A 12,573-nucleotide genomic window follows, 5' to 3' on the forward strand; every position below is an offset into this window, starting at 1 on the left:
TAAAAATACAAACATTACAAAGTCTTGATAGGAAAATTTGAATACTTTTGTGTCACATGGCGAACCCCATATTTAGCTTACAAGAATGGTGCTCCTGACAAAAGGGCGGCCATTTTGTCGTACCCGTCTCCGTTCGGTTCAAGCATGTGTGATCGTCTCAACACGAGGGCTAAGAACATTGATTGACAGCACACGCGTTGCCCCGACTAATCTCTAGTGTCACACTCCGCGATTGCCAGCAACAGACAGTTTACGATAGCATCCATCTTTCCGAGACACTCCAACCCTTTTCACAAAACCCTGAAACATGGGCATTTAATATCAAATTATGTATAACACAGAGGTCATGCTTAATTGGTCTTTAAAGTGACATATTACTTGCTAATAAAGTAAGTGAGTGAAATGTTTATTAGGACCAAGTCAAGTACTAATATAGCCTTTATTAAATTGATACGCTACACAAGTCGATAATTTGGTAGATTCCGATGTAATTCTGGATAATTATCACCAAATTAGCTATAAATAATTCTGTCAATTGGAATAATTATTTTGAACTAATTAGTTCGTGACGGTTAATGGTGTGGTAGGTATGGTAATCAAAGGGCGGGGAACTTTTGACGTTTGTTGTAATACACGCGCCTGATATTTTACTTTTTATATGGAAGGCATTAGTTCTGTCATTGGAAAATAATCAGTTATGGTATTATCATATGATCTATATTTGAATACCCTTACGTATTTGTATTTACTTCGAACATTGTTATGTTATCGGGTACTAAATAGCGATTCATGAAGATTATTAGGTATAGTTACTATAAATAGACATGGGTATATTGAGCAATTTGGAGATGTTCATCAATACAATACATAGGCTATTTAGACGTCGATCAATTTTCCTGGAACATTGCTTGTGAGATGTTAATTTGATGTTCACAGTGAATACAGCATTACGTTTGAGTGATTTAGCTCATGTGTTCATGTATAGGTATTTAGGTAAGTATACCATATACCTACGTACATTACGGTAATAAAAAATAATTCATTATTTTACGTCTGACCGATAGATGGCACCACCATAACTAAAAGGTCAGGTCATCAGACGACCCCAACGTCGCAAACTCCCGCTACTCTCCAAGAGATGGCGTTAGTTGTACCAATTTTGTCCGTTCCACATATTTTGATTACAATTTCACGTCGTTTTAAAAACGTATTTGAACTTATTTAAATACTGTCCCCATTTCAATCTTGCGTCACTAGTCATTTGAAGTGTATTAATATCTCAACTACCGTAGGCGAGGGCAATGCGTGACTGATATAAAACTCTTTCATTCATACTTTTTTGTCCATCCAACCCAATTTAATTCTTATACCCGAGCATAATCGTCAAAGAGACCGTTCGTACGAACTAAAGATGTTAGTGCAGTTGAAAAAAGTCGTTTACAACCACTTTTATAGTGTTATGATGCGTTTATTATTATTATTATTACCTATTGCCCTTTTTGTGGGAATTCTATCCACGTGAAGTGAAAATTGGGAAGTTCTTTTTTCGTTTTATAGCCGTTTCGAATTTTGTTGATGTTATTCAGTGTTTCAGTGTTGCGTAAGTTCTTTTTGTAAGTGGTGTTTAGATTGGAAGGTTTTGTAATGTCTTTGGATCTGATTGAAGAAATCGTAATTTTGTTAATATCCGGGAGAAATTGATAGACAAATTTTATTTTGTTTAATGTATCTTCGTTCGAAAATCGAAAGACAAGATTTATAAATAGAATTTTGCACTAGATAATAAAGCAAGTAACACAATCATAATTCAGGCTCAAACATAGAAATAGTAATTAAAACAAAAGCTAAGCTATAATCTTCTTCAAACCTAGAACAAAGAGAATTATACAAAAATAAATTCCCAGCAAATAATACAGTGCAGAAACTGAACCAAACCATCTATAAAATATGGAATAATAAGTTGAAAAGAGCAAGAACTGAATGCAAGTTCAATAAAGAAAAGTTTTTCTTGCTAAAACATATTAAATTGTAAAGTATTGCTTGCTTCTTAGTACTTCGGTCTGTTAATGCAGTATGTAATGCAATGCTTTCTTTGAACCCTGCTTTAATATAGCCGTCATTATAATTTTTGCATGAATAATTGGGTATCCCAAAATCTGTTCTTAATTTAAAGTTAAATTCTACGTATGATGCTGACGTGCCAACCCGCATTGAGCAAGCGTGGTGATGAGCTTCTTTATATGTGAAGAGGCTTTGGTCAGTAGTGGCCCCTAATAGGCTGTTGATGTGATGCTGAAGTAGTTTATTTGAAAAATATTTGAATTGTTCGCGTTGGGTACACTTTTGTTACCTACCTCCATGTTAAATTCCGTTTACCGTGAAATAACAGAAATTATGTTCCAGATAACATTTTCAATTGTGAATATTGGACAAAGTGTAAACATTGTCTAATACTCATGTTAAGCGTATGGAAAAAGAGCTCGTTTAGCATATTATCTGTACGGTATATCCAACATTAATGTAAGGTTCCCATATAAAGAATAATAATGTAATCCAAAATACATCCATTTGAATAAAACACTTTCCGAATCTCCATACAGCCTTTTCACATCCACAATTTTATTATCTGTAGAAAGCGAGTACATATGGTAATGAGTTCCCCATTCATGGAGTCTATTGTCACGGAAAATTGAAAAATAGTAGAGTACGCTTATACATATAGGATTCATGTATTCATGAAAACATATGTACCTCTCACCAACGTGTGGTAATACTAATATCGGGCTTTTATTTTATCAATACACACATTTTTTCCTTTTATATTTCGAGGAAAATCTGTTGCGTATTGGGAATAATATGGTTATGCTGCTTGGAATTGAAATATGTTGTCTTGTCTTATACTAATCATATTCGAACAGCAAATAAAAAGCCATGAAGTAGTACCTAAGAAAATTTAACTAAAGAAATAGACCAAAAAGTACTTCCTAAAGTCTTCAGCTCCTTCCAATTTGTTATTATCAATAATGTACCAGCTTCCTTAGTTACTTGTAAAATGTTTTCAGAATGAGAACGATGAGTAAGTTTCCAAAACTGGTAGGTGTTAAATATTAATTTATTTCCTTGAAATATAGAGAATAAACATAATCATTATAATAACTTGAGAGTTTATAAAGTCTTAGTTATAAATAACTTTGTTATATCAGATAATGTATTCGAACTGGATGAGGAAAATTTTGATGAGGACGATGTAGCTAGTGGTGACAAATTTGAATTCAATACGTTTTATAAAACGGTTGGCACTGTTAGACGTGTTTATTGATTAGACAATTAAGGTGATGGAACTTGAAGCCACCCAGGTGACATTGTCGTCAGTGTTACGCCCAAATCGTTTAGGACCACCTACTGCAATCATTCTTATCATGTTTTTATGTCTATGAGACAGGTTGATGCAGTAATTTGACAACTATAAATACTGCATTTTGTATCTGTCATGTTTAAATAATATGATCTTAATAATTTCTATGGTCGATGGTGTAAACATAAGCAATATATTGTTTCTATATTTCATTATAATAAATCTTTGCTACATTTTAGCATACAAAAACCTTCTTCTAAAATGTAAAATCTTCTTTTTAACTTTCATCTCTCAGTGAGTATTGCTCTGTTGCATAGTATCTTAGTCCTTCTTTGCTTAATCATACATTATTAATATCAGTATCTACATTAGTTATGAGATCTAAAATGAAATAGGTCAGGGATTCCGCAGCTGGCATCGGTACTGCACCGTTCTGACACACTGTCCAAGATGTTAACGTACTTAAATTAGAACTTTAGAACACTTCAAAGAATATTAAATTACCATGGTTTTTAAATAAATCGAGTGAGATGATTATAACATTAATATCTGTCATCATCCCATGAGCTAAATTAAATTAGTAAGTATATCAGGTTAAAAGTAAATTAATCTAATATAAAAATAATCAATATTTTGGTATGAATTGCCGTTTTAGATTTATTGAACAATGATTAAATCATACTTTGGATTAAATAGGTGATTTGTGTATAGATTTAAGGACAAGTGTTTATTTGGTACTGCTAGATTATTAGCGTTAACAAATGTGTTCAATAGGCATTTAATTAGTCAGCGATTTATCTGTGAAGCTCCTAATACTAATGAATTTCCAAGATGGAGGATAATCCTACTTGGTGATAATTAAAGCCCTGGAGACGATCGGGCATTCTACGAACTAGTGGAAATTATCTCGCGCAGTAGCAATACACTAAAGTTTGAACAACATATGTTCAACGATAATTAATTATTCCTACAAGTAGGTTAATTGAAAAGCGAAATAGATTAAACCGCCGCTTTGTCTGTTTAAAAGAATACGATGTCACAAAGTTGGATTAAAATGACCAAAAGAATGTTCCAAGTTTCTTGAGGCACAAAATTGGAAAAAGCAAATAGCTTTGTTCTTAATTTCAATAAAAATGATTGAGTAGCTATAAATGTTGGATTCACAGACACAATAACATCATAGAAGAATGAAATTTCAGATAATTTGAATTCAACTGAGTAAATTGAAGATAAACGCAATATCAATAAACAACGGTTTATTGACTTTTATCGTTGCTGCCGTAAGTAGTGGAATCAATAGCTTTAAAGTAGTAGAAAGTTCGACAATAGAAAAACGAAACATCTTGCTGGACAAAAAACTTAAAAGTCAACCAAAAAACGGTCTCCTCAAAACCAATTTGTTTTAAAATTTACGAGCACGGCAAAGCATCAAACAATGAGCGAAAGTATTGTATTTTTACGGCATTTTAACTTTGATCGTTTACTAACATAACTCTTTTATTAGGCACCATAAAAGTTCTGTATCTTTTTATTTCCACCGCATCGAATATCATTATCATCGAATGAAATCATTTGTTCTCCTAAATAGCTTTTTAATAGCACTTTGGCATAATAAATACCTATTGACTTTGGCCTGGTGTTATCAGAGAGCATCAGTAAGATACAAACTTTAAAATTATTTAAAACAGAAAGTCATTGAATCCACAAGAATTTGAGAGAGATGGCATCAATAACCAAATTATATACGGTAGTCTAAGTAAGTATTTCCTCAAGCGTAGAAAAAATAATCATAAAACCCATATGCTAGAAAACTATCAAAGACACTTTGTGGTATCGTAGAATATTAGAGTCTATACCAAACAGTGGGACGATAATAAGACGTTGCTATACCGAAGGCAATGATTACTATGCACTAAATACACAGTATTGGCCTCACGAAGCCCCGTAATTATCATTGGGAAGAACTTTTGTGGTAATAGCAGGCAATTAGGGTGCAATGTTTTTGTTTCTGATGACATTGTGTTTTCTGGGAAGTTTGTTGTTTGTACAACACACGTGGGAGTCCCGGCTGTGTTGTCTCTAGCTTGTCGTTTGGATGCATACAGCGACCCCGCGTTAAATTAACCGGAAACTTAAGGGAAATAGTTGAAATTCGGCTCAGGTACGCCGTACAAACTTTTACGTACCAAGGGAATAGGATTGCGTATGTATCGAAATTTCGTATAATTCTTTCTGTAATAACCCTTGTTGTTTCGTAGTTTTGTTTAATACCTCAACGGGGTTTAATTAAATTTTCATAAAGCCCAAAGCAAAAACTGTAATTTTAAAATAATTATAAAGTTTTAAGCTTTAGGTACCTACATTGTGAAAAGTTTTATTTGTTGAATAAATATTAAATGCTCTAATTATTTGCTCTGATGAGAAAATTGTATTCAGTAGTAAACTTGCCGACGTCGTTTTGTTTATTTATATTGCCATTAAGCCGTTAATACAGATACATATTTACATTCGACGAAGGTAGATCAAAGGTACGACTATTAGGTAATGGGGCCATTAAAATGATATTATGACATTTATACCAGAGGACGATATAAGATGTGGAGAAATCTTAAGATGTTGCGCAGGTAATTAAGATCGACATTGCGAAACTAAAATCTTGTTTGACATCCTATCAAATAAGAGCAAATATTAGACTTGTAGTAAGAACCACTACGTTAGAACAGTGTCGTGAATCACACATTAATAAACATGAAGCTTAAAAGAATAACGAATGAATGAAAAAAACAAAACCAATCACCGGTAGCGAACAATGTAATCGATAAAGATGCATCCAATTTAAAACAGGAAAGAAAACAACAAAAGCCGGATGATGATGCAGTTTTACACGCGACACATTCGAACAAAAACCTGTCCCGTGGAGATCACAAAACGAAAACAAAATAAGAATAAGAATAGACGAGATGTAAATTACGTAAAAACTGAATACAAACGGGCGGGTCCAACTATCTTTTGATAGTATAATGGGGACGTTCGTGCCGCGGATGAAGTTGAACGGATCGCGCGGGTGGTCCATTGCGGTCGGACTATTTAAATATTACTTTTTTATTATTTGCCAGCACTATTTGGTGATTTATGTTGGTTTAACACGAAGGTGTTTGGGTAACATAAGTGTGATTTGTTTGCTTTTTATTGGCTATCGATTTCAAAATGCTCAAAAAAGAAAAATATCGCTGCATTTTTTTGGAGTTACGGCTGAGTTATGTCCGTCAATAGCTCATTGAAATAACATTAAACTGGTTTTACATTTTGGTAAGATTAAAGTAATAAAATAAAGAAGCAAAATACTAAACAATATGATAAATTAGAAATTACTCCAGCTATAGTTGAAGAACGTTAAAAAAGACAAAAACAAACAAACACTCAGCATTCTCTTAGAAACACCAATTATTTACAACCCTTAAATTAAGTACGAAATTAATATGATAATTCCAGACGAATGATTATTATGAATTACCTTCTCGGAACTGTTTACAAGCTTTGTTTTGTGTCTATAATATCTTTTGCCATGTTTATTTACGATTTTATTGAAATACCCTCTCAAATAAACTAATTGGAAGACGTCTCACTTGTCTACTAAGAATTTGTCATTCAGATCAACATTGTTATCATCAATCAAAATTTTGTTTATTTACACAGTCATGTGTATTAGTCTTGTTAAAAATTTCTTCACATTTTATAACGTTTAAATCATCATTAAAAATACTGAGCTTGATAAAAGTGTTCACTTCACATAAGTCTTAATCAACATCATTATGTTGTGCATCAAGCAATTCTTTCATTAAATCAATTACTGTCCAAGCATTCCTCAAATCATTTCCAATGATTTCACAACAAGCTATCCTGTTTGTTCCATCGTTTGCCCTTTCGTCTTAATTGGACAAATCATTACCAATTTAACTGGTGCTCCGTGCTCATATCTTAACAAAATAAAGCTGTTGACTCAACAGTCGTTAGTAGTTATCTTGTTGGGTTTAATATATTCGTAAAGTTCTTCTTTTACATTTTAATGTTTGAGAGCACTGAGGTTAGTGATTTTTACTCTTTCATTCAACTTGTGTCTGATTAAAAATATTTTGCGATCCTATTGTCAATGTTTGATTGCGTGAAGTCTTTAGTTTACTGAAGAATCGTCTTAATTTTTGGCACTTTTATGTGATTTTTGCGGTTTATGCGTTTGTTTTTGCAATATTTTTGACTTTTGGCGTTTCACAAGTTTGTACAATCTACATGATTGGATGCTGGATTTTGTACAATTTACACGACGTTTTAGGCTCGATTAATGTTTCTGATACTCTAAATAACACCTTTTCAATATTTGCGTAACGCGTGTAGCCCTAATTCAAACTTAACTGATTTGTTTGTTTATATTTTGCATAACGAAATGTTCACAACTTTGCTCTCAGTAATATTTAATATCAGTTTCCAAAACATCAGAAACTTGTGTTATCCTTGCTTTGAACTTGCAATTTAACTAAATAATAAACGAAACTCGTCTCAAATTTAATTACCAACTCAGTGTAAAGCCCAGATATTATAATCACAAAGTTTAAATTTTATGTTTACGTTATGCAAACCTAATTCCCTACCCACGCGAGAAATTGAAATAGATTCTTATACGAAATGAATTTAGGGCATTTTAATAATTACGTGACCCAAGTCACCGCATAGCCGCTGAAAATGCTGAAATGCCGCAACGCACGTCCCATTACACGCGAATAAAGCCAACGCTAACCGCAGCCTGAACGAGGCAATTTACGAATTTCCGCCCAATTCAGCATTAACAAGAACCAAACATAACCAAAACACAAACTTACGTTGATCGAAGAAGCAGCGGTCCAAACCATTCATAACGTTGTAAACAACCTCATAGTGCACTCAAAACACCAATTTTATGCGTTTACGTTCACAGCTTGCACTAGTGACGTCACACTCAAAACAAATCACAACGTATTCGTTCTCACTACGGTTAACACAACGTCGGGGCGGGTTCGGTCTAGGGTGAGTTTATAGGACGTGTTGCCCATGCGGCGGTCGGCGCGCGACTGGTGTGCGCGGCGCAAGGAGCAAGGGGCGCGGGGTGGGGGGACGGAGCGGGAGGGGGTGCGTGCGTTCGGAATTCACTTCCCACGTGCTAGCCACCCGTCCTTTTCTTGCGGGACGGGTTAGCTTTTTAAAAGCGGCGAAGCAGGGCCCGTCGACGCATCGATACGGCCGGAGGCGACGTTTAGCTGTAACCTTGTTTATATGCACTGCAGCTAATAATAACGCGAATAGCACTCGAAGTGAGCGTTTGTTGTTATTTTTTATATGCACTAAGTAACATTGTGCGTTAGTTGAGTGGCCAGTTGAGTTTGTTTATTCGAGTTTCCGATACTCCAGATCCGTTTTCGTGTTTCCTGTTTGGTGTTGAGTGTTGTTATTGTTTTTATTCGATTATGTTGTTCTTTTTTCGTTCTCGAATTTACGTTTACTTACATTTTTAATCGGATTTAAAAATAATGGTTGTATGTATTTTAATGGATGTCTGTCATGTTAATGGTTACTTTTTAAAGGGAATGTTGAGATAATTTCTATCGTAAAAATATGTAGAGCGGTTACAAGAATGTATCATGGTCGAAGAATTCTTAGATAAGCCTATGGGTTCGGATCAAAGAATTAAAGTGACCCTGTGCGGGTTCTGTATTAGTGACTATTAGTTACAAAAAGAAATACCTACTTACACATATTTAGAAATTACGTTTTTATGCGCCAAAAAATATTTGCAGCACACGAAAAAAAGATAATTATTTACAATAGACACTGACGGATTGTCGACGTTAAATGAGCGGTTTCCTGTAAAACTCACACTTAGACAGCAGCTGATAAACAAGTTCTTTTAAATTCTGAGATCAGCGCACAGATTTGAGGAACCCTAAAAATAGTTAATGCATTTCTCAGAGCTGTTCTGGTGGCCTGCAACGACTTCTTATCGACTTGTCATTCAACGAGAGTTTTTACTTTTTTACTGCTATTTGGGCTTGTTGGGCGATGAAAGCAAACTGACAGGGTTAAGGACAAAATGGATGATGGATTTCGGTTGTGCATTATGCATGTTAATGAAAATGTGACGGGTTCTTGTCGGTATAAAAAAATAAGTGCACCCCGTATACATGTTGATAGGTTTGTCCATTTGTCTTATTTCCATCGAGACGTAAATAGTTTGGGCAAGGGTTCGTCTATTGTAAGAGCTTAGTTGATGTATTTTATTTTAGTTTTGGCTGAGCATAATAATAATTTATGTTTTTTTTTTCTATTCTACTTTTCTATTTTATGCGCTGTAGGTAATGTATACAGATTTTTTATTACTTTGAAACTTTTTTCGATGCTCTGCAATGAGTGTAATAAAAAAATGTCATAAAGCGTTTCGCAATTAAATCAAGTTGAAAAATACTAATGAATGGCATAAATTAAAATTTTCAAATATCATATAAACGCTTGAGTATGAAGTTTTCACTTGAACAAGTATTCAGTAGATAGATACAACAGCTGATACCAAAGTTAAAAAGTAAAGTTTTGATTGAAGACAAACAAAAATTTTCATTTAGTAGTTGAATATTTAAAATGGAAAAGTCTTATCGCTTTTTTTAAATAATCGTTGCGATGAAAACATTATGTGTTTTTTTATTAATAAAAATTTCGACATGGCCTTTTTTAATACGTTTTATGATAATTTGGCTGTCTATAAATTCAAAGTTCCACTTTAGAACAAATGTTACGATTCTTTTTGCAATAAAAGATGGGTACTTAAATACTTTTTTTTATTTTATAAATCTGCTTCAAATCCAAATAGTGTGACTGTGTACCTCATCTAAATTTTGCTTAATCGATAGATAAGTATTTTTTCTATCGTTATTATTTGATAATATATGATTATAATTTGATACTTAAATAAAATATCGATAAAATTATGTTTCGAAAAATAATGCTTATAGGGTAAGTATAATACTTTCACCATACTTCCTGTACTAAAAATTGTTCAAACATGCGAGAGCCATGCTTCGACACGAATGGGCCGTCTCGATCGGAGTGTCACCACGGCCTCATAGAAAACCGACGTGAAACAACGCTTGCGTTGTCTTTCACTGTGTGATCGCGGTTATCGGAGGCCCTATTACTCTCTTTGCCGTTTATATTCTTAATATTCTTAATACCCGATTCCAAAACAACACTTAAATTCCTAACCTCCAAAAGGCTGGCAATGCACTTGTAACGCCTCTGGTGTTTCTGGTGTACATAGGCGGCGGCGATTGCTTACCATCAGGTGATCCGCCTGCTCGTTTACCGGCTTATACCATAAAAAACAAACATATAAAATCTGTCACTCTTCTGTTATTGCTCCCTGATGCTATAAATACGACATAATATGACACACACATTTTTGTTTTATGAATATCTGTAAAACAGACACAGGCTTGTAACAGAAATCGACTAAACTCATACCACTACAAACCCTTTCATCATTAGGCGAGAATGTCCTTTTAGTGTTTATTTATTCTATTAAACGGAGTGGTAATGTATTTTCCACTCAACGAGTAATCCTAATGGCTGCCTCGATTGTACCCACGCACGGTTTTAATTGAATCAAGTTTATGGAACTGTGGAACATATTATATTGTCATTCCTGCTCTCCTGGGATATGTATGTCAGGAGTTCTAAGCTGCACTAATTGAGTTGTTAGTTTAATTAAAAATGTTTAGTAACACTGTTTATTGATGTGGAATAAGATTATTGATGTTTGAAAATGGTAGTTGGTATAAACGTGTCTGTCAAAAGCAACTGTCTCTGAAGGTAAAATTGAAGGTTTCTGGTGTGACTACATACATGTATGTATTGTATGTCTTAATAAAGAACAATTTTAAACATCTATTTTTTCTTACAAAACATCTAAAGGAAAGGAAACCTTGAAAAAAACTGTTGACTAAAAACAGTATGAAAAGCATTGGTGGTCTACATAATTATATAATGAGCGTCCATCTATCTATTTAATAAATAAATTTGCAAGCACTTAGCGGATACTTATCTACAACTAGCGAGGAAGCATCTGATTTTACAGCGCAATATTTTAGTGGAAATTATTATGCTTTTAGGCATTGGTAATTAGGGACCCATATTATTAATGAAAATAGTTAAAGATAGATAGAAAATACTGTCTCTTTAGTTATTATTTAGTGGCAAAGATTGGTTATATGGATTAGGGTTCTTTGATGACAAAAAAGTGCTACTGGATTCTTGTGTGAAAAAAGTTTAAACGAGAGTAACAGAGTTTATAAATCAATTGAGGTTATTTTTATAGCTTTAGATGAAATATAACAAAAACTTTAATATAACTAATGATACACGACACCCGGTACGGGAACCTTAAATAAAAACACAATATTTTTATTTTCCCCACACATGACTGCACAACGAAAATAAGTCGTAAGTTTTCAGTTCAAAATCCATCAAACATGGCCGAATGATTTTCGCAAACAGCGTTCACCCTAACTATCACACGTTACAATGTGAACGATACATCATATACGTCACGATACAATGTATAGATATTTATCACAATTTGTAGCCTAATGCGCCGTATCGTCACTGACAAAGGGACTGCCCTGCACACTAGACCATGTCGGACGATCAATACAAATGACGTATCGATCGAACCGTTATTTTAGGCGCCAAAGATGACATCATTATTGGTGGGAAGAATATAAACGTTCGATTTTTAAAAAATGAATATAAAAAAAATCGGATTAATAATTTTAAAATGTTACTTAAATTTTTAAGAACTAAGAGATGTTCGATTTTAAAAAAATAATATAAAAATGAAATCTAGAGTAATAATTTTAAAATCTTATTTAATTTTTTATTGTCGGGTGGTCAGTCTGGTGAAGGTCGTATTAGTTCGTTGGATAATAGAAAATTTTCATTAAGAATATTACGACGTGAATTAATATACAGCTTACATAATTATTTATTAAAGCCAAGGATTTTGTTTGCAAAATATTTTATTTTTTCATTTTACCTTACTTAGTATTGCACCTTTCATAGATTTTTTTTATTATTTTTCTTAAACTGTCATTGACATACACTTGTCAGTCTATGGGCCTCAGTCACAGTACATCGCTATTCAT

At 33.6% G+C, this 12,573-nt stretch overlaps 1 protein-coding gene across 10 annotated transcripts in view; it reads right to left on the reverse strand.

Moving 5' to 3' along the window:
- The window catches only part of LOC118263566 (teneurin-m-like), a 432,136-nt gene that overhangs the window by 200,947 nt on the left and 218,616 nt on the right, over positions 1-12,573 (reverse strand). For 7 of the 10 annotated variants that reach the window (XM_050705337.1, XM_050705336.1, XM_050705330.1 and 4 more), the window contains exon 1: positions 8,230-8,465. The exons of 1 other annotated variant lie outside the window; for it this stretch is intronic. In XM_050705337.1, the coding sequence (XP_050561294.1) occupies positions 8,230-8,263 (34 nt within the window). In that variant the 5' untranslated portion in view covers positions 8,264-8,465. Of the gene's footprint in view, positions 1-8,229; positions 8,467-12,573 lie in introns of those variants that run through there. 2 more of the 10 variants (XM_050705326.1, XM_050705335.1) reach the window with 2 other exon arrangements.

Source organism: Spodoptera frugiperda, chromosome 27 (assembly GCF_023101765.2).
Source record: "Spodoptera frugiperda isolate SF20-4 chromosome 27, AGI-APGP_CSIRO_Sfru_2.0, whole genome shotgun sequence".
Classification (NCBI taxonomy): domain Eukaryota; kingdom Metazoa; phylum Arthropoda; class Insecta; order Lepidoptera; family Noctuidae; genus Spodoptera; species Spodoptera frugiperda.